Source organism: Miscanthus floridulus, chromosome 16 (genome assembly GCF_019320115.1).
Source record: "Miscanthus floridulus cultivar M001 chromosome 16, ASM1932011v1, whole genome shotgun sequence".
Lineage (NCBI taxonomy): Eukaryota > Viridiplantae > Streptophyta > Magnoliopsida > Poales > Poaceae > Miscanthus > Miscanthus floridulus.
In genome coordinates, this window is record NC_089595.1 from 108,607,121 (window position 1) to 108,629,847 (window position 22,727).

Genomic DNA, 22,727 nt, shown 5'->3' on the forward strand with positions numbered 1-22,727 from the left:
AGATTTGTCATCCAATCTGGTGATCCGGTGAAAGCTATATGTTTAATTAATAAAGATGATGCGATTCAGGGGACTTACTTTCAAAGGGATTACATTCAGTGGCGCTTTGCATTTTTCCATGTGTTGCTTCTCAATAAAGGTTTTCCAAACACTGCCCAATAAAAAATTTGCCACGTCATCAGATATAGTTAATCATCATGTTTGTGTGTATATATAGTTGCTAGAGATCCCGAAATTACCTCTGGATAATATATATCATATCTTGGTAGTCTTGTGGTTTTCTCATCGAGTCATAGATTATCAAGTGACTTTTTACCAGATCGATGTCCATCAATATCCAGTGATTGCTGCATGTGTTTATATGATATAACGCATAACACTCATTAATTAACTAGAATCAACATATGAGCCATTAAGGATATGATCGACATGATTAACACTCACTTGAAGTTATAGAGAAAGAGTATATCCTTCTTGTGGCGTTGGTTCACTAAGAAGTTCATGAGATTACTCTCTGACTCAGACTTCCAATTAGTCTTTGGAGTAATTGGGTCTTTGAATACTATATGGGGATCAACAAAACCAATTTCATTGCAGCCTTCCTTTCTGAGCTCTGTCATTGTAAATCTGCATATATATAGTACTTGTTAGGATAATTTATATGCATATACACACATATGATGAGTTTAATAATAGATCGAAAGAATTATTACTTACAGGCAATAGCAGCTAATGATAACTTTGTCCAGAGAGGTCAGGTGGCATAGTTGATGAAATTCTGCAAAGTCAACATACATAACATCATCGCCATGGAACCAATGTTCGTCTCTAATTCTGACACCAACGCAGAAGTCTCCACTGGTAGACGCCTGCATGTACCACTTGTTTAGCAGGTACATTTGCGTCCCCAGATTAGATAAGGCTTGAGGGTTGTATAGACTCTGGCCTAGTACAAATTTTTTCTTCCAAATATCAACCTCCGCCGCACTCTCAATGTTTCCATCACCAAACATCTAGTAAAGGTCGAGACCAGTCTCATCAAGAAATTCACCAAGGTGATCCAAATCGACATCCGGAGGTATGTTTGCCTGATGCATTAATCCTAAATTCGAACCATATTCATTACCAACAACTAGCGGGGGGATTGATTGGTGCGCTTGTTGTCTGAGTTGGGCAATGCCTTTCCCTGCCCGCTTCTTTTTCTGTGCCGCCTCAATTGACTTGGTGAGAGTGCGGTCATAGTCTGATAACGTTGATTTGGACGGCTTACGAGATTCCCGCTGTTGTTGCTGGTAAGAAGTCACCTTTTTTCTTAGAATATCTGGAGCTACGAAGAAGTACGGTTTCTCCGGGTTTCTCCTTGCTTCTTGATTCATTTTAAGTTTGTCATAGAATCTAGACATGTCTTTTTTATATGCATCAGTTCCTTCTTCCTTCTCTTCATATATTATTTTGAGAATAGCCTTTGGTTTCACGGTGGCTTTCTTTGCAGGCGGGGACTGGTTCTTCGTTTGAGGGGCTGGCCTCTTGCTAGGCTTCTTGGTAGGCGGGGGTGGGGGAGGCGTTGGAGACCTCCTTGGAGGTGTTGGCAGCGACGTTGGAGACCTCCTTGGAGGTGGCGGCTGCGGCGTTGGAGACCTCCTTGGAGATGGTGTAGATGCAGCCTCGTCTTCCAACATAATGTCATCGTACAGAGCACTATGATGATCTGGCGATTGAACAATTGGATTTAGGTTGGGGGAGGATCTGCTACAAAAAAAAAAGGAATGACATATTATTATGAGCAGATTGTTAATTATTTAAGCCAATACAAATTAATGATGTAGTGTTTTCATCCGCACGTACCTATGGTGAGGTAGTTCAGGAGGAGGTGGAGCCGACATCCCTGGAATGACGATGTAGCGCTTGCGCCATAGAATGAATGTCTTCTCCGCTTCTCCTAGAGTCTTCTCGCCATCACCTCCAGGAATGTCAAGAGGCAAATCACTAAAACCTTTTTCAGCTTTATCTACCGAGATGGTAGCATATCCTTCTTGGATTATATTCTCATGAATCCTTGGTGTCTTGGTTCGGTCGATAGGATTAACAAGACCGATAGCCACCTTGATTGTAGAATTCTCCTTCGGAATGTGTAGCTCACACGTTGTACAAGGTTCAGTGACGTCATCCACAGGGAAGCGCAGTCCTGTGTCCCCTTGATTTGGTATCTCCGTGGAAGCGCAACTGCTTTTCAACTGAACAGATTGGCTAATGTTGATTCCTGGCTCTGATGCCTGCTTACTTGCACTCACTGCTATTTGCACTTGCCTTCTGATTTCCTCCTGCATTCTCGCTTCAAGGTTTTTTTCCCGCTCCTGTGCTTCACGCACCGCTTCCTCTAATCTCTGGAGCCGCTGTGCCTCTTCTTCCTTCTTTCTCTGGCGACTTCTGTAAGAAGGTCTGTCCTGAGGGAATCCATGCTCCCACGAGACACTTCCTTTGCCTCTAGTTCGGCCACCATGTTCAATAGTCCCGATGGCGTATGTCAGCTCATCCTTCTCTCTGTTGGGCCTGAACGCACCACTAGCAGTAGCTCTCTGAGCATAAAACAATCTTTCTGCTGCTTCTTGTAGTCTTGCGCCATAAACGCACTTCCTTGTCTCCTGGTCTAGTGTTCCCCCATGACCGAAAAACCAATTCTTTGTACATTCTCCCCACTCGAGTGATTCTGGTCTGATATCCTTGGCAAGAAGGTCTGCTTCCATTTTGTTCCACTTCTTAATGGCAGTCGGGTAGCCACCTGATCCCAAGGTATGGTGGTATGTCTTCTGTTGGGCATTACGTTGGTTCTTTATCACCCGACTCACACCCTCTTCCGAAGTCTTGTACTATACAAACTCATCCCAATAGGGCCTCTGCTTTGAGATCGGGCCTGGGACAGTAAAATCTGGTGCTATGTTCTTCTTGACATACGTCGTGTATAGGTGTTTCTTCCAAGTCTGAAACTGGGTGGCCATCTTCTTCATTGCCCAATCCCTAACTCGCTCCTTCAATTCATCACCATCTATTATATCATCATAACCATCTGTTTGGAGCGTGAAATGTACCAAGACATCATTCCAAATTAACGCCTTGTCACGATCGGAGACAAAACTGATATGAGGAGCATTGGTCTTCTTCTTCCATTCACGGGTACTAATCGGGAGCTGGTCCCGTACAAGGTAACCACAGTGGTGCACAAATTTCATTTTATTCGGCCCCCCCGGTTCTCCTGTATCCACGTTGAACTCCGAGATGATGAAGCGGCCCTCCAATGGCTTTTTGGGACCTCGAACATTTTTACTCTTCATTGTAGTTGTTGATGTCGATCCAGAGGGCTACAAAACATAAACATTATTTTTAATGTCATGAGCACACATAAGACATATGATAATATATATAGCTAATAATAAAAAATATATACTTGGCCAATCTGTTGTTGCTCATTTTGTTCAAGAGCTAAGTACTGACTCCCGTCATCTGCATCCTCTTGCACGTTATTTTTAGCACCATCATCGCCGGCAACTTGAGTGCCAGTGTTGATCAAATTCATCATCAACTCCTCCTCATCCATGTTTCTCGGGTCGGCCATCTAGCTTCAAAAAACAAAACCAATATATAGTACATCAACAGCGCGGTTCGCCCTGGTGTGATTGTTTAGCATTAACGATAACGATAATACGAATGTTGATCAACTAGGCCACGAGAAAGGGCGGTGTGACAAGAGTGGTGGTGCTCCACTCCGCCGTATATATGTCTGTACACATGGGTGAACGAGGGCGGCGGTGCTCCGCCGTATACATAGAAACGCATGGACGAACGAGGGCGGCGGTGCTCCGCGACGTATATATACATGCATATGAATACAAATGACGTATATATACGTGTCGGCGCGGTGGCCGGTGTGCTGACGACGACGACGTGAGGCGAGCCGGCGTGCTGACGACAACGACGACGTGAGGCGGGCCGGGGCGGTGTCGGTGCGTGATGTTGTGATCCTATGTACCATGTGAACCATGTAGTCATTCATCATATGAGAAAATTCTATGTTGATAATGTAAGTATAAGTCATTATGAAATGTAAGTATATGTGTCATTCATCATATTACTTTAGCAACATTAATATATTATATCTGTATATTCAAAGTTCACAAATGAAGAAACGTTGAAGTTTTCCTTCATTTGTCTGTAGCCATGCATGCAAGTCCAACCAAAACTGCTTACATCATCACATGTGATATTTTTTATAAACTAAAAAACGCTTAGTTTACAAACTGGGTATCAAAATTGAGTTCCTATTTGACCATTATATATCCTACAACAAATCCTTCAAAAAAAAGACCCTACATGAATATATTTGGATAAAATTTCGTTAACAAACATTGATCTATGAAGATAGAAAAAATTCTTTTATTGAAACTGCATCTTGGAATAATGGCATATCATATAGTGATGAATATATGGCGGTTGATTGGCTGGATCATTTTCAGCTTTAGTGACAACGACAATGGTTTCCAAATAATATATAGCGTGTTTATTATACAAGCCATGGATTTACATCAATCTAATTAATTTCTAAAGTAATTTCATTGGTGGTCCTTAATTAAACTTGTCATGAGTTCAGGTCCCAGTGATCTTAAAATGTATTTTAGTACCATAAAATGCAGTTTTTGACACTCTAAACTTGCTAATTTATCCATATAATATTCAAATATTCAAAACTTGCGTTAAGATATGGTTTTGAGAAGTGAGCTTGACAACTCCATCTTTCTCTCTTTGGCCTCGCTCGCTGCATATATAGAGTTCCAAATATTCATTTTCAGTTCTTAGATTTTGTGATTCAAAATTTGGAATTTTCAATCGACCTCGAGCGTTGACATGGCTTCCACCAAAGTTGTAGTTTTCGACGTGATCTATAACTCGGCAGTGGAGGGCTCGGGCGAATGTACAAAGAGATCGACGAACATATCACCTCGAGCTCGGCAGTGGAGGGCCTCGGGCGCGGTGGGGCCACGGGCGCGGTGGAGGGGCCTCGGGCGCGGAGGAGGGCGCGGTGGAGGGCCACGGGTCGCACGGAGGAGGGGCACGGGCGCGCGCAGTGGAGGCCGCACGAGGAAGAAGAGGGCGGCGCCGGTGTCACAGAAGGCGAACGGACGCGGTGGAGGCGGCGCGAGGAAGAAGAGGGCGGCGGTGTTCGACGAGGAAGAAGACGAGCGGATCGATCTGCGCCAGGCGCTGGAGGTTATATATCAGAGAGAATTACTCCCGGTGCTAGCCACCAACCGGGAGTAAAAACCCTTTACTCCCGGTGCGTATTACCAACCGGGAGTAAAGGTACCTTTACTCCCGGTGCGTGTTACCAACCGGGAGTAAAGGCACCGGGAGTAAAGGATATTTTTGGCGGGCCACGAAACTGCAGCCCACCTTTACTCCCGGGTGGGCTTCCCACCCGGGAGTAAAGGTGGCCTACAGTTTCGTTTCCCGCCTGTTTTAAGCAATAGTCTTGTTAAATACAATAGAAATGCAATAGTTTTTGTTAAATACATAGTAAATTAAATAAAAGGCATAAAATTATTTTGTTAAAAATATGAATTTTCTTTTTGTTTATTGCACATAGGAAAAATCTATAACCTAACTTTTTTTATTTTTTGTTAGAATTATAAAACATAATGTAACTAATATTTATTATTTCGTTAATGCAAAAATGTAGTGTTTAATTAAAATTATTAAAACTATTGGTTTTGGACAGGAAATTTGTTTTCACATCATTTTAACGTTAATATTTTAATTTTTCATCACTCAGTATCCTAATTTACCTTTTTTAGAGAGAAATCCCACCAAATCAAACATTGATTTAATTTGAAACATGACATAATAAACATCTGAATTCACAATTATTACATAATATCTCAAACACACACTATATTAAATCACTATATCATCAAGTGGGCACAGCAGTGAACTTCTTCTTTACGTATGTCCCTTGGTTATGATCGCTTCGTAACCATGGAGTGTCCTCATCATTTACCAAGATGCTAGGGTCTTTGTTCACTTTGAAGGGCGGAATTCGGTCATCCTTTTTATATTCTTCTGACATGTCCGACTTGTCCTCAATTCCCACGATGACTCTTTTCCCTGAAAGAACTATGTGGCGCTTTGGCTCTTTGGTTGAGTCATTATCGTTTTTCCCTCTTTTTGGTTTGGTAGACATATCATTGACATAGAACACCTGATTCACATCCTTGGCAAGGACGAATGGTTCGTCTTTGTACCCAATATTACTAAGGTCTACTGTTGTCATTCCATACTCGTTGTCTACTGTTACCCCGCCTCCGGTCACCTTGACCCATTGGCACTTGAACAATGGGATCTTCAAAGTAGGTGCATATTCTAGTTCCCATATTTCATCTATGCGTCCATAATATGTCTGCTTATTCCCATTCGGGTCTGTGGCATCTATGCGGACACCACTGTTTTGGTTGGTACTCCTTTTATCTTGGGCTACTGTGTAGAATATGTTCCCATTTATCTCGTACCCTTTGTATGTGACGATATGCCATGATGGTTGCATAGCCAATAAATACAGTTGCTCATGGATGCTCTCATCACCTTGACATTTTTTTCGCAACCAACCGCCGAAAGTTTCCATGTGCTTATGCGTAATCCAAGCTTCAGTCTTCCCTAGAAACTCGGATCGTAAGAGATCCTTGTGTGTCTTAATATACGGATCTACCAAAGAGGAGTTCTGTAGAACTGTGTAGTGCGCTTTATTGAAATAATCATCATCCGTACCAATATATGTTTTCCTCCCTAGTGTCCCCTTTCCGCTTAGTCTCTCCTCATGTCTCGATTCAGGAACACCAATCGAGTCAAGGTCGGGAATAAAGTCAACACAGAACTCAATGACCTCTTCTGTTCCATAGCCCTTGGCGATGCTTCCTTCTGGGCGAGCACGGTTGTGAACATATTTCTTCAGGACTCCCATGAATCTCTCTAAGGGGAACATATTGTGTAGGAACATAGGACCGAGAGTAAAAATCTCCTTGACTAGGTGAACTAGGAGGTGTGTCATAATATCAAAGAAGGAAGGAGGGAACACCAACTCAAAGCTGATGAGACATTGAACCACATCATTCTATAGTTTAGCTAGATCAGTTGGATCAATTGCCTTCTGAGAAATTGCATTGAGGAATGCACATAGCTTCACGGTGGCTAGACGTATATTTGGAGGTAGAATTCCTCTTAATGCAACTAGAAGTAATTGCGTCATGAGAACATGACAGTCATGGGACTTTAAGTTACAGAATTTCTTCTCTGGCACATTTATAATACCCTTTATATTCGAGGAGAATCCAGATGGTACCTTGATGTTGTTTAAGCATTCAAACATGATTTCCTTCTCTTTGCTTAGAGTGTAGCTAGCAGGACATAAGTAATGGCGTCCATCATCTGTCTTCTCTGGATGCAGGTTGTCTCTTTCTCTCAAACAACGCAGGTCCTGTCGTGCTTCAAATGTGTCCTTAGGCTTTCCATACACACCCATAAAGCCTAGCAGGTTCACACAAAGATTCTTCGTTAGGTGCATCACGTCGATCGAGCTACGGACCTCCAGGACTTGCCAATAGGGTAGGTCCCAAAATATGGACTTCTTCTTCCACATGGGTGCGTGACCGTTAGCGTCTTTTGGAATAGGTTGACTTCCATGTCCTTTTCCAAAGACGACTTTCACATCATTGACCATATCGAGTACATCCTCACCGGTTTGGTTGCGAGGCTTGGTCAGGTGGTCTGCCTTCCCTTTAAAATGCTTGCCTTTCTGTCTTACGGGGTGATTTACAGGAAGAAATCGACGATGGCTAAGGTACACGACCTTTCGACATTTTTTCAAGAATACACCTCTAATATCACCGAAGCAGTGTGTGCATGCATTATATCCCTTGTTTGACTGTCCTAAAAGATTACTTAGAGCAGGCCAATCATTGATTGTTACGAACAACAATGCTCACAGATCAAAGTGTTCCTGTTTGTACTCATCCCACACACGTACACCTTCTTTATTCCACAAAATGAGAAGTTCGTCAATAAGTAGTCTCAGGTACACATCGATGTCATTGCCAGGTTGCTTCGGGCCTTGGATGAGCACAGGCATCATAATGAACTTCCGCTTCATGCATAACCAAGGAGGAATGTTGTAGATACTTAGAGTAACAGGCCAAGTGCTATGACTACTGTTCTGCTCTCCAAAAGGATTGATACCATCTGTACTTAAAGCAAACCTTAAGTTTCTTGCGTCATTTGCAAACTCCGGGAATTCTCTGTCGATTGCTCTCCACTGGGACCCATCAGCAGGGTGTCTCAACATATTATCTACCTTACGGTCTTCTTTGTGCCATCATAACAATTTTGCATGTTCTTTGTTTCTGAACAGACGTTTCAAGCGTGGTATTATAGGAGCATACCACATAACCTTGGCAGGGATTTTCTTACGCGGACGTTCGCCCTCAACATCACCAGGGTCATCTCGCCTGATCTTATACCGCGACGCATGGCATAACGGGCATGCATCCAATTTCTCGTACTCTTTGCCACGGTACAGGATGCAGTCATTAGGACATGCATGTATCTTCTCTATTTCTAGCCCCATAGGACAGACAACTTGTTTTGCTTCGTAGGTAGTGGCGGGCAATTCATTGTACTTCGAAAGCATCTTCTTTTGGATTTTTAGTAACTCTCCAAATCCCTTGTCAGATACACCATTCTTTGCCTTCCATTGCAGCAATTCTAGTGTGGTTCCCAACTTTTTCTGCCCTGCATCACAAGTTGGGTACAACAATTTCTTGTGATCTTCTAGCATCCGCTCGAACTTGATCTTCTCCTTTTCACTTTCACATTCTCTTTGTGCGTCATGAATGACCTGGCAAAGATCATCAGCCGGCTCATCTTCTACGGCTACCTCTTCTTCAGCTTCTCCCATTGCAGTATCATTGAAGCACGCACCATCAAGAATAATATCATTGTCGTCCCATTGTTCTTCTTCACCTTCTTCCATTACAACACCGGTTTCTCCGTGCTTTGTCCAACAAATATAGTTTGGCATGAAACCCGACTTGAATAAGTGTGAATGAAGAGTCCTTGAGTAAGGATATTCCACCGTATTCTTACATATGGCACATGGGCAGCACATGAAACTGTCGCGTTTGTTTGCCTCGGCCGCACGTAACAAAGAATGCACGCCGTCAATGAACTCTTGGGAGCGGCGATCAGCATTATACATCCAATGACGGCTCATCTGCATTACATGACATAAATATTATATTAAAACCTAGATCATAATTAATTATTTATACAACATGCGTGCCACCACAAAAGATACAAATTTATGAAAGCATCGCTACAATGTAGACAATCCCAACTATCACTAAAAGAACTAAAGCTAAAATACATTTCAGGAGCACAAGGATTTCGCGACCAATCTCAACTAAAACAGACAGATCCCCCGATTGTGCAACATCTTTGGGCTTCTTCGGCTGGATCACTGCCTCATTAGCCGCCGTATCTGCCTGTTGTGCAAGATATTTTTGCACGAGTTCAACATACTCTTCCTCCCAGTAGAAGCCTGAACATCGTCCACTGCCATCCCACTGAAATTAAAACAAAAAATTAGAACTTTAATCACAACCATCATGAAAATAGGTATAAACTAACCATAATCATTAAATACGATAAAATAACTCACATTGCGATCCGGACACTTGTAGAAGATACGATCCTTGTTGGGACCCTCCTTCTTCACTCGGTACTCCATCACAATCTTCATCTCATCACGACACTTGCCGCATGGAATGAGAGGAAGGCTCGGCCTAAGTCGCTTTGGAAACCCATGAGAGGCCGAGGACCCGGAAGCAGTTGCCATCTACTCTCTATACTCATTTTTTAATACACTATAAATTTCTCCTTTTATAAACAAATAAAATTAACAAACTATAAAATTATCTAGATCTCTAAACAATGATATTTTTAATGGTCATTGTGTTCTCGTCTTTTACTGCGGCAGGTAAGTAATTCACATGATATTTCCGTAAATTAACAGAAGAATGGGAGTGTACACACATAACAGACTACTGCGACGATATCGGGACGTGTGAATAAATAACCATCCGTACTAGTTGACCTTACTTACGTGATCATCTCGGCGAGCATTTCTCCATCGGACGGCACCGTACTTGGTCAAGGAAGAGCTCTGATTCTACGAGGAAGGGAACACGGTCTTCCACGACCGTTGCCGCTCTCCCTCGTAGAATCAAAGCTCCTCCTTGACGTCCGTTATCGCTTGGCAGAGAACATGCTCGCCGAGATGAACACGGTCCGCAAGTTCAACTAGTACGGATTTTCTATAATTTTCTAGGTTTTTCATTTCATAAAAAGTTAAAATAAAAAGTACGGTGATTGACAAACTACTGCGACGATATCGGGATATGTGAATAAATAACCATCCGTACTAGTTGAACTTGCTTACGTGATCATCTCGGCGAGCATTTCTCCACCGGACGGCACCGTACTTGGTCAAGGAAGAGCTTCGATTCTACAAGGAAGGGAACACGGTCTTCCACGACCGTTGCCGCTCTCCCTCGTAGAATCAAAGCTCCTCCTTGACGTCCGTTACCGCTCGGCAGAGAACATGGTCGCCGAGATGAACACGGTCCGCAAGTTCAACTAGCTACTTTAACCTTCTTTCATGTAAATATGCAAGCTTGAAGTGATTTTGAGCTCAAATTGCTTACAAATGAAAAAAACCACAATAAAGAACCATATATATATATATATATATATATATATATATATATAGTGAACAAAATGAGATAAGACAATGGTGAAAAATGAGAGTATGAGATTGGTAACCTTTACAACTGAAGAATCGACGGAGAAATCAAAGAAATCGACGGAGGAATCGAAGAATAGATGGAGGAACAATGGAGGGAGGGAGGAAGCAAGAACACTACTGCAGTGAGCTTCAAAATACGCTGAGCTCGGGCTCGGGGAGGAAGAAGGAGACGGCCGATATATAAAGGGGGGACCTTTAGTCCCGGTTGGTGGATCCAACCGGGACTAAAGATAACTTTCCAACCCCGGGCGTAGCCATGGCCCGGAAGTAGACCTTTACTCCCGGTTGGATTCACCAACCAGGAGTAAAAGTATACCTTTAGTCCCGGTTGAAGGCTCCAACCGGGACTAAAGGTCCCTGCCACCTCTGTCTGGCGCAGTAGCCGTTGGGCAGGGACCTTTAGTCCCGGTTGGAGCCTCCAACCGGGACTAAATGTATTTCTAATCCCGGGGGCAAAAAATTCCGGGACTACAACCCATTTTAACTGAGAATCAAAGGTCTGTTCTCTACTAGTGACCGCTGATCTCAGAACCTACCGGCTTAATCTCTTGGAAGTAATTATGGAGTCAAGGTGCGTGTTTCTTCATTAGTGTGTGTCGTGTGCATATGTGGCATGTGAGTGTTTACGTGGCTATCCTAATGCTTTTTAAAAGAAAAACAATGATGATGATGAGCTAAAAGTCTAGTAGTATTTATCAGCTGGGGCCTGGGGCCCAAAGATAAGTTTCGGGTTTGCTAACAGTAGCAAAAGGCACCAGCTTCTTTGGTTCTATATTAACGGTGCTATGCTTTTAATGGTTCTATATTAACGGTGCTATGCTTTCAGTGGTAGACGACGTCCTCGTTGACAGCGAGGCGTCTGTGGTGACTTTATAAATTTTGAGATCTGCTGGTTCAGTCCTTCGAAGATGCTCATAGGAATAGAGTTTACGTGTGTTCATAGGGGTAAGTGTGCATGCATGTACTATCAAAGTGTACCAAGGGAGAGAAGATTCTTTAGGCGGTATCGACGAAGAATATGCTATGGCTTTTTTTTATAAAATATGCTACCGGCTTTATCATTCACGAAGGAACCAAAACCTTGTGTCGCTGAGTGATTGGGACCAGACTACTGATAACGTTTCATCATTTACATCATAGTAATATATCTATCCAACCTACTGGAGCATGAAACCTCCTCGCACCCACAAATGCGTAACGGGCGAGATTTTGTAACCGCACCGGCTGGATATCTACCGGGCCGGGTCTATTCATGACACAACACCAAGCTATGTGCCACTTGATCATAAGTATAGTACGAATTTGGTACCTATATGGCCATACGAGCAATAAGTAACGGCACAAAATGACACGCCTAGCAACGAAGGAGTAGTACTAGGAAACATCTTATGCTTCATGCTTGATTGTTATAGCCTCCTAAGTTCATAGCCACAAGCTCACATTTTACCCTCAGTTCACATGTACAATAACACAATCACATAAAAGCATCTAAGACCGGTCGGTCATAGAATAGAAGATGAAAATAACTGGACTTAGGTCTTGTTTGGATCCAATCGAATTCGCATCGATCCATATGTGTTGGGGTGGATTAGATTAAGTTGAATCCGATAATATTCAAACAAGGCCTTAAGAGTTTGAGCTAGGTTGAGCCACATGTAATCGGACGAGTGGACACATTAGGCAACGCTGGTATTTTGCGTACTCATAGGCACCCGTGAGTAAGAGAATCTCCAAAACTGCTTAAAACAACTTCCTAATTTAGTATTTGGTAAAAATAAAAAATAAGTCTCTCCAATATTTTTTTAAAATAACTTCTCAGAGAGAAGTGCTTGGTAAATATCTTCTCCAACTCGTAGATACGTGCGTTCGTTCTGTGGTGCGCATCCAATGATGCGCCCGTCCCATGTGTTTTTCCTCCTCCAATTTTTAAGTTTTGGAAACTAACTTTTGGATAAAGGCATAAATAAAGTTTCCTTCATTTTTGTCCAGTTGCATAATCATTAATTACCAAAAAATTTAAACTACTTTCTACAGATCCTTACTCACTAAGACTCAAGTGAAAATTTTCATCTGCACCAACATCCATCACGCACGAAGAAACTACCAACAAATTCAACTGGGATCCCTAATCATTAGCGTCCAATATTGCTTTTTTTTTAACGAACTGAGCAAGAGAGCTTCCAATTATATTAAGAAGAATAAGAACTTAGACAGAGTAATACAACAGAGCAATAAAACCTCGAAAGATCAAACCATGACAACAACTAACTACTAAAAGCAACAACACACCACCGGCTGGTAAGATTAAGACCTCAACACACGTGCCACAGAACAACGTAACACACTCGCCACTACTACATGCCACTCCATAGCCTCCACACCACCGTTCGCTGATTGTCGCTGCACCCCCAAAACCTGATGGCAAAACTGTCCATCCGACGTACCATCGTCACCACTCACGTCGTCCAACCGACAGCCAACATTGCTATTTAACTCCTCCACCTGGCTAAGCATCTCTTCTTTGCCACAGATCTTTTAAGCTAAAGAGACAACACACCGTAGCTCCGCAACTTCACCCCTAAGAGGAAGAAAACAATGTCAACAACATTAATTAGGAGCTAATTGGTTCAACTTTACTTGGTGCACTAAGACCTTCCGCAGTGTGAAAAGTGAAACCTAAAAAATGTTAGTCCTCACCACTCAAAGCTAGCATCACTCTTCGTAACTTGCAGGGGGTAGGCATCACTCGTGGACCCATCAACTAATAAAAAAACTAAACCATGCATCCATCACTTCTTTCTGGATCTCTCTCAGTCTTGTCAAAGGCTGGACCGATTCTTTTTAAAATCATCAAATATCGGGGCTTGTTGATGCATCGCTTCTAGAATTTTAAAACATGTATCACTACCTGCAACGTGTAGAGTAGTGCTTTCTCTCTCTCTCTCTCTCTCTCCTCTATAAGCTTCAATCTTAGCCCACGGGCCTCAGCGTTCTCTTTCGATTTGAACACATGGCTTAGAGGCTCCGATCCAAACAAGCCTCAAAGCTCCGTCCACCATCGGCTAAGCTATATGTTTCCATAATCATGCAACCTTTTGAAACCTTAACCAAACTTTGGAATAAAGAAATACAAAACAAAGAAAAGGAAAAGATACAGGAATACGATAGATGTGTAGTAGCAAAACAGGGGAAATAAAAACGTAGGAAAAACTTACCAAAAATGTGTTTTGAATGCAGGAATCCTAAACATAGGAAACTAGATTAACATGGGTCCCACGAGTGGATAGGCTTCAAACGAAATTGCTTGTGTAAGCTACTGACATGTTTGACCCACCATACTGCTGATCCGAGAAGCTTCATGGTCCAGTCCATCGTCCATTCATTTTCATCCCCTTGGACTGCATCGTTCTCATCCTCGCCTATTCTCTATGGCGAAGATCCATATCGAAGAGGAAGCAGCTGGCTGGCCGTGAGCTGCAGCTGATGGAGTGATGGACCGCGATGCCGAGGAGAGCAGCGGGTGCAGATCCACGCATGGAGGGCGGTGCGGCAGGGAACTGCTGCTCGACGACTCGACGAGGTAGGCATGGGGCAACGGCGGTGGTGCCATGGTTGCCTGTTCTTCTTCGGCTCACTGCACCGGTTCTCAGGCTTCAAATTCGGCGCCCAAATGCTTCTTTTCCCTTCACTCGCCTCGGTGTCCCACAAAACCACAGCTCGGAGTGGACGGTTTTTTTCGCGTGTTTTTGTGAAGCAAGTGATTCCTTTCCTCTAGTCTCTGGAACGGCTGGCTGCTTTCATCCATTCCAAACTCCAAACGGTGTATGGTGTCAGCAAAACAAAGGAATTCTATTGCTTTGAAATTCCTGTGAAAATCCTCTAATCCAAACACAGGCCCTGAGCGTTTAATTACTCGGCCACTGCTAACTTGGAGGCGGATCGCAGGAGGTCCATCAGTCCACACGCAACGCAACCAGCAGAATTTCTACCCGTGTCTGAGATGAGATCGATCTTCCCACGTCGAGAGACCCGAGCATGACAATTGACACCAGACACCACCGTGTTCTCTTCCGTCAGAATCAGAATCAGAACCAGACGGACAGTGTAAAAAACCCGTTGTTGTTGCTGTTACCACCAGCAAACAGGCGGCCGCATACAAAAGACGGGAGGACGGGGAGAGCACTCGTCGGCACGGCATCCTGTTAGGTGAGGTGACACAACCATCAAATGACTGCTGCTGGGCCGGTCAATTTGGCACGGCCGGACCCGGGCGCGCGCGCCCCCACGCCCGTGCGGCCTTGTGGCCTTGTCCGCTTGGCGCTTTGCACCCCGGTCGGGTCCGCCGCTGCGGCCACGCGCGCCTCCGCCCCTGGCCACGCGCTGCCGAAAGGAGGAGAGGACTAGCGCTGAGGCGGAGCCGCGGAGGCCTCGGTGGTGCTGGTGCGGGCGCGGGCGCGGGCGTGCGGGGTTGACTGCGCGGCCACGAAGCGCCAAGCTGAGGATCGTACGCCAGCGGCGCGCTTTGTCCCCTGCCCACCCCGTGCGCCGCCGTGTCGACCCCTCGCTGATCCGCTCTCTGCTCCTAGTACTAGTTATGCTACCCGCCGCAGCCCACGGGTAACTGTTGGGAATATTCACTGTTGGCGCGGTTCGTTTCTCCTCTCTGATGCGTCCTCCACTGCTCCTTTTACTTTTCAGGTCTACCCAACATTCACCGTCAGTACGTGTCCTGCTGCTGTTCTTTTAAAAATTAATACAAAGGAAAAAAGTGTTACGAAGATCCTGGATTATTTGCAGCTTAGTAATGTTGGGTGGGCTCGAGGTCTTAGCCGCTTCATTTTTTTTGTCCAACGTTGACGGATGAATGAAGTATTGTATCTAGGGGCTGGCTAGTGGCTACCACAAACTATACGAAAATCCAACAAAGAAAAAAAAACGTGTACGAAACGAAATAAATCGCGATCGGCACTACGATCAGACATCATCATTATGCTAAACTAGAATAATTAATAAAAGCATGTCGGGAAAAACACACGCAAGATCAGATTTTTATCGACGACCGGCACGAGCGAGGCCAAATAGGCATGCAATGCAAGCACCTATTCCATAGAACACGGGTGCACCGAATCACACAAAGGCAACAAGTAACAGCTTGCATTGTTCCATAATCCATAGAACACGGGTTGCAAAGTTTATAACCCCCTACCCTTTCATTAGCAGCCAGCTGCGCTGCTCTGCTCTGCAGCCGTAGCCCCAAATACGTGAATCGCAAGCCACTTGGGTGCACCGCACCGCACGGAGATCGGAGATAGAACACAGAAGCACACAAATGCAAGAAACAAAAGTAGTTGGCGGCCTCGACGAATAATAGTAGTACCCAGCCCCTACCGCTACCGGGGGCGCCAGCGCCAGCCCGGCCAGGAAGCCGGGACCCTGCCAGAGCGTCCGGGGCACCGCCACCGGGCAACCGGGAGCCTCTGCTTCCGCGCTGCGCACGTGCCGCCGGTTCCCGAGCCCCAGGGGAAGCAGCAGCGGCAGGCAGAGCCCAGCCCGCCCGGGACGCACGCGTCGCATCTACGTGGACACGCCAGCCAGACGCGCAGAAACCACGGAACGCAACCCCATCGATCGAGCTGAAACCCAACAGATTAACGACAGCCCGTCGCCTCGCCCCGTCACGTCTCGCGTCGCTTTCTCTCCCCCCCCTCCTCTTTTAAAGACGACGCCACCGCCACCCCTCGCTTCCAGCCTCGCCGTCCGGCGCTGACCCCCCCCCCTCTCATCCCAGCTCCCACCTCGCGCGCGCCCTACGCCCCGGCGCGTGCGTGCGTGTCCCCGGCTGATTCCCGAATTCGCGCGCGCGTCACCGTCGATTCCGTTTCCATTGCGGCGTAGGCGCGTGGTGTTGTGTGTTGTTGGATTGGATCATATTCGTGTAAGGGCACCCGCACGGCCGGAATCACTTCCGAACCCCAATTTCCCGGGCTCCTCGGCGCCGATCCCTCGCCGGTACGTTGCGCATGTGCCTTTGCATGTAGGAGCAGTAGAATCGCCCTGCGCTTCTCTCTCCCCTATCTCCTTTTTATCGTTCGTTGCACAGGTGCAACGGCGGCGATCCATGTTCGTTTCGTTTGTTGACTTGGTTTTTGGTGCGCGGCCTGCAAATTTGGCGGTTTGCGTACCTCCCCCTCTGCTCTGACAGGTGTTGCTTTCCGGCGGCGGTTTCTGCTGCGTGCCGCGGGCAGGCGCAGGCGGCGCGGCTGTTTCCTTCCTTCTCGTGCCATCATCCATGGAGGCGAAGCAGCGGCCGCGGCACGGCGAGGAGAGGAGGCCGCCGGCGACGGACAGCTCCGGCGGCGGCGAGGAGTACGACCCATGGACGGCGTGGCTCTACAAGCCGCACACCATCTCGGTGCTCCTCGTCGGCGCCTGCCTTCTCATGTAAGCAAGCGCCCTCGAATTCTCCTCCTCCTCTTGCTCGCGCCCCACACAGGCGCACACGGAGAGGGAGAGCCTTGTTTGGTTTCGCCTTTCGCTACCGTGTTCGTACGACTCCGCTTGACTCGAAGGCTGCAATTTTTACGGGTGCGAAAAGGCCTTCCTGTGCTGGGCAAAGTACAAGAGCTGCCAGAGGGATACCACAAGGTGCTGCAACAGTGTCAGAGATGAAACGCAGCCATGCACTCTTGTTTTTTTCTCTTATGTTTTTTTCCTCCGTTTTTTTTTCCGCTGGTAGGTGGAATAGTGAATTTTGGATTATTTCGGATGGTTAAATAATATTCTGTGAGAGAAAATAAGCTGAAGCAAGCGGAAAGTAGTACAGCCGAACGCCTTGATAGTTTTTTTTGACAAATGAAAATATAGTTTTTGGGTTGGAGTTTAGTGGATATGTGCGACAGCATCGAGCTACCGAATAATTGGAGCATGATCAATGGATTGGCACGTCGGATACGAGTGGCTGTGGAGAGCCACAGCCCTGGTCGAGTATCTCATGCCAAATTGTTGCTAAATTTTCATGAAAACGAAGTTGTCTTAAATTTGCTCCCAGAACAGTCATACATAGTATTATTTTCCTTGGATACTTTAGCGAGCGTGAAATGAGTTTATTTTCAGCTCATTAAGTTAAGATAAACAAACACGTGACATATTTTTTTACAGCCTTGCTTATTGCTAGGAAGATAGATACCAATTAAGCTTGGACCTGAATCTAAGGTACAACCATTAGCTGGCTAACCCCGGTCCCAAGTTATCCCAGAGACGTGCCTCACGGGAGTCGGAACACTCAATTCATGACTAACTTGTAGGCTGCCCAGCGGTGGATACCATACCAACCGTACTGACCAAATGTGGGGCGTTTCCTTTGCGCTTTCTCGTGGTGCTGCCATCTCATCTGACCTCACATTCAATTGTTCTTCCCTTTCAGCTGGGCAAGTGGAGCACTTGATCCTGAAGGTGCTGCTGCTCACAGTAGCGTGACTTCAATCAAGAGGTATGGCTGAATCATCTCAGGACTTAATTATGACCTTGTTTAGGCAGCACTGAACTTTCAAAAGTAGAAAGAAAGAAAAGAAGAAACAGGCCACTTTTCATGTGTTCCAAACGGAAAAGATAATCAGGCCACTATTCGATTCTGATGCTGCCTTTTGGACTCAGAGCTGTTTTACCTTCATAGCATTGCACAATGATTGGAGAGAGTGAGTGATGCTGATTCATCTTCTTACCGAAACTTTCCAGGGGTGTCTGGGCTATGATTGCAGTCTTCCTTGCCTACTGCACGCTTCAGGCACCTTCAACGTGAGTAAATTTCCTTCTTCTTTTTTTCTTGCAGATAGCCTCTCATGGCTTTCTGCTTGTATTTTTCTTCTATATATCAATAAAAACAGGCACTGTCAGTTTCCATTCATTCAAAAAAAAAATGCAAATCAAACATAGGAGCTCTATCAGTGCAGTGTTTCTTGTTTGTCAATTGGCGCTGAAGCAACAGTAATTTTGTGCATAAATCTACTGTACTACATCAGTTTAGGTCAATGTGCTGATATTTTTGGACGATACTGATTCAGTGCCCTGGCAATTTTGTCACAGGATACTTATTAGGCCCCATCCTGCTGTCTGGCGCCTGGTACATGGACTGGCTGTCGTTTACCTCGTTGCTCTTACCTTCCTTCTTTTCCAGGTTAGCGTTAGCCACATGTGGGTTTAAGTTAGATACTCTTCTGTTACATTGTTGGCTTTTTGTCCAAGTGATGATTTTATTAGTTTTGACAACTCAGTGTAAAGGGCATGTTGGTTCTTATCTGTTGCTCATTTACCAGAATCGTGACGATGCTCGCCAGTTCATGAAACACCTTCACCCTGCTCTTGGAGTTGGTAAAATTTCTGCGTTAAATAGTTTCACAAGAAATGTAATATTTTTTTTAAAAAAAATGGTGGTGGTAATAAACTTTTATTTTTCCATTGCAGAATTGCCGGAGAGATCTTATGGAGCTGATTGCCGTTTGTATGTTCCAGAAAACCCTAAAAACAAGTTCATAAATATTTATGTATGATTTTCTGTATGAACCTTCCTATTCTGTGAAGATGCACATGCTCTGCTTGTCATCCTTGCTATTACTCTATTAAAACTAGACTATCTGATCTATGTATAGGAGACGTTGTTTGATGAATTTGTTGTTGCCCATATCCTTGGGTGGTGGGGCAAAGCTGTAATGATACGAAATCAACTTCTCCTTTGGGTCTTGTCGATTGGCTTTGAGCTAATGGAGGTTAGATCTGAGTGCCCTATTTAAAAGGACTTTAAAGATATCTTTTCATTCCTGTCATCTTTTTGACAAGGAAGTATGCTTACTATGACATTTTGCAGCTAACGTTCAGACATATGTTGCCAAACTTTAATGAGTGCTGGTGGGATAGCATTATCTTGGATATCTTGATCTGCAATTGGTTTGGTGAGACATTTGAAGATAATTAATGTTCATGTCTCATACATTCAGTTACCTTGCTTACATTAATGTTCTCTTATTTCTTGATTTTATACAGTTTCTTGGCATCAGATCCTATCAATTGTATCCATTAGTCAGAAAGGAAAATAAAAACTAATACATCATTGACATACTTCTGACATCGCATTATTTGACTAGAATATTTAATTTTATGTCACTAGGTGCATAGAAAGTAAACTTTCTATTGAATAAATCAACATCTTAAGCTTGTCTTATGCTCATGGCCATGGGAATCCAAGAAGAATTGCTGGCATTTGTGGCATTATTTGTCAATGATAATTCCTTGCTTTCAGCTGAAATGCTGCTATTTTTTATCCAGGTATTTGGGCAGGAATGCACACAGTCCGTTACTTTGATGGCAAAACGTATGAATGGGTTGGATTGAGCCGCCAACGAAGCATCATGGGTAAGGTATGTTCACTGACAAGACCTTAACAGACGCATGGTTTCTCCATTTCATGGCTGGTTACTATTCTCATAATTTAATCACTATATAGATATGACCTTCGTTCCTAAATAGCTGTTCTTTTAGAATGCATCAAATTAAACTTCCAAAACTTTGACCTCTGGTAGGAGAAAGTAGTCACATCCTTATTATCATAATGTCCGTGTATTTTCCCTGCATATGACTAGGAAAATGTTTTGAAAAAAATGCATGTTTTAGACACTGCTGAAGTCTGAAACAAGTAAAACAGAACAGTGGTAGCATGATGGATTACAGCTCAGTGCCGGTTCTTTTCCACTGTCATTTATAACCGTGGCCCAAAGTCCCAGATCATCTGTACTTGTCAGGTCTCCCTTGGATCTTGCGTTATATTTCTCATATGAATTAGGCCCCGTTTAGTTGAAGCCAAAAACCAAAATTTTTTGCATAGTACCCGTCACATCAAATCTTGCGGCACATGTATGGAGTACTAAATGTAGATAAAAAAAAACTAATTACACAGTTAGCCGAGAAATCGTGAGACGAATCTTTTAAGCCTAATTAGTCCATAATTGGACAATTTTTGCCAAATAAAAACGAAAGTGCTACAGTAGCCAAAAGCCAAAAATTTTTGCAACTAAACAGGGCCTTACATGCCATGGATACTCCTCTGAGTTAGGACAGCCGACAGCAACTTTCCAAAGGATAGTCCAAGACAAGTGACTCGAAAGCAATGCAGTTTACTGAGCAAAAGTAACTAGCTTTTTTTTGAAGGTCAAAGTAACTAGCTTTGACTTCTTGCATGTGAGATACCAGACAACATGTGATGTTTCCCAGTGGGCCTGATCACATTTCTGTTGTGCTGTTCAAATCTGATCTTTGTCATTATTGAGCCCTGAAGTTTCTTCACAATTTGTTTTTCTGCATACAGTTATGCATGCACTGTTATCTTATAAACTGCACCCACATGTGAATTGTTGCATCTGTTTCAGACAGCCAAACTTGTAATCAGGCTTGCCCGGACATATGTTGTCCTACGACAAAAACATTTGTGTCTATCATTGAGATTGACTGGAAGTTTTTCTATCATGTCATAAGAAACAGAATATTTAAGAGCTTTAAATTGTTTCAGAAGGAATATTTCTAATTAAGCTATGACAAAACAAGGTTATAAACACGAACTGAAATAGTTCAACTGTGTTGTTAGTTCTTCAGGAACGTATGGAGCACCTGAACATTAGCAATTTGAGAATTCAGTGTGAATTGATATTATAACTTGAACGCAACTTGCGCAGACCGGCAGACTGGTTTCACTCTCTTCGTTTGGCTTGCAGGTGAAAAGATCGTTGAGCCAGTTCACTCCTGCTCAATGGGATAAGGATCAGTGGCATCCTTTCATGGGGCCACTGCGGTTCATCCAAGTGCTGTTCCTCTGCGTTGTCTTCATGACCGTGGAGCTTAACACATTCTTCCTTAAGTTTTGCCTTTGGATCCCTCCAAGGAATCCCTTGGTCGTGTACAGATTGATCCTCTGGTGGCTGATTGCCATCCCTACCATCCGCGAGTACAACTCCTACTTACAAGACAGGTTAGTCCAAGAGTGCCATTCATTTGTTAGCAACAGCATGCATGAACAGAATTTGAACTTTATTTTTTGATTTACTGATATTTGGTGCTGGTTTTGGTCATCACTCATCACAGCAAACCGGTGAAGAAGGTTGGAGCCTTTTGTTGGCTCTCTCTGGCTATATGCATAGTGGAGCTGCTTATCTGCATGAAGTTTGGGCATGGTGAGCTTCCTCTTTCACCTGTCAATTCAGTATTACAATCTGATATATGTTTGGGAGGGGAAAAAAGACTATGTTCTGCAAACCGTTTGCCTGACATTCAACAATCTGAGCAGGGCTGTTTCATGACCCAATGCCTACCTGGCTGATCATCTTTTGGAGCTCGGTTGGGATTGCACTTGTGATTTTCTTGCTTTCATGGTCATGGAGTAGTCACCAAAGATTCAGGAGAAAGCAGCTGTGATAGATTGCAAGAACTTATCTCAGATTATTTCAATTCGCCCTTTTCTTTTCTTTTTCATTTTTATATAGGCGTTGTACATATTTGATATGATATGTGACTGTAACTTACGTTTTAGGGGAGCCCCATTTTTCTGCTGCTCCTGGCACGGCTTGGTTTGTCACAAATAGATCATTGTTGTCAACATGAGATTGATGAATAATTGATATAACTGCAGCATCATAACCAGGTGTAATTAAACAATAAAGCAAGATCACTGCATATTTGGGTTCCAAACTTCTTCTGGGCCAATAATGCACAGTTCTGTAGCACCTATCGTTATCTTGGATGGTGTATCAGTTATTCAGTTTCTCACCAGTCCAGTTGAAGGCCTTGA

General features: G+C 44.2%; 1 protein-coding gene across 2 annotated transcripts; it reads left to right on the forward strand.

The window, feature by feature from the left end:
• Positions 1 to 16,652: 16,652 nt before the first annotated feature.
• On the forward strand, positions 16,653 to 22,499 carry LOC136511632 (CDP-diacylglycerol--serine O-phosphatidyltransferase 2). Of its 2 annotated transcripts, XM_066505681.1 has the most exons (13): positions 16,655 to 16,909; positions 17,103 to 17,341; positions 18,324 to 18,389; positions 18,635 to 18,694; positions 18,983 to 19,073; positions 19,213 to 19,267; positions 19,361 to 19,440; positions 19,546 to 19,662; positions 19,761 to 19,845; positions 20,219 to 20,310; positions 21,658 to 21,911; positions 22,025 to 22,113; positions 22,227 to 22,499. In XM_066505681.1, exons 2-13 carry the CDS (start codon positions 17,190 to 17,192, stop codon positions 22,352 to 22,354), a joined length of 1,269 nt encoding a protein of 422 aa, XP_066361778.1. In that variant the 5' UTR covers positions 16,655 to 16,909; positions 17,103 to 17,189; the 3' UTR covers positions 22,355 to 22,499. The 2 variants fall into 2 exon arrangements, with proteins under 2 accessions (XP_066361777.1, XP_066361778.1); XM_066505680.1 differs by having other exon boundaries at positions 16,653 to 16,909; positions 19,213 to 19,440.
• The last annotated feature ends 228 nt before the right edge of the window (positions 22,500 to 22,727 follow it).

Excerpts from the sequence above, each read along its gene's own strand:
- LOC136511632 (XM_066505680.1), top strand. The coding sequence starts at position 17,190 with ATGGAGGCGAAGCAGCGGCCGCGGCACGGCGAGGAGAGGAGGCCGCCG. Across the intron at positions 18,695-18,982 it reads ACGCTTCAGGCACCTTCAAC|GATACTTATTAGGCCCCATC; the intron begins GTGAGTAAATTT and ends ATTTTGTCACAG. Across the intron at positions 21,912-22,024 it reads AACTCCTACTTACAAGACAG|CAAACCGGTGAAGAAGGTTG; the intron begins GTTAGTCCAAGA and ends CACTCATCACAG.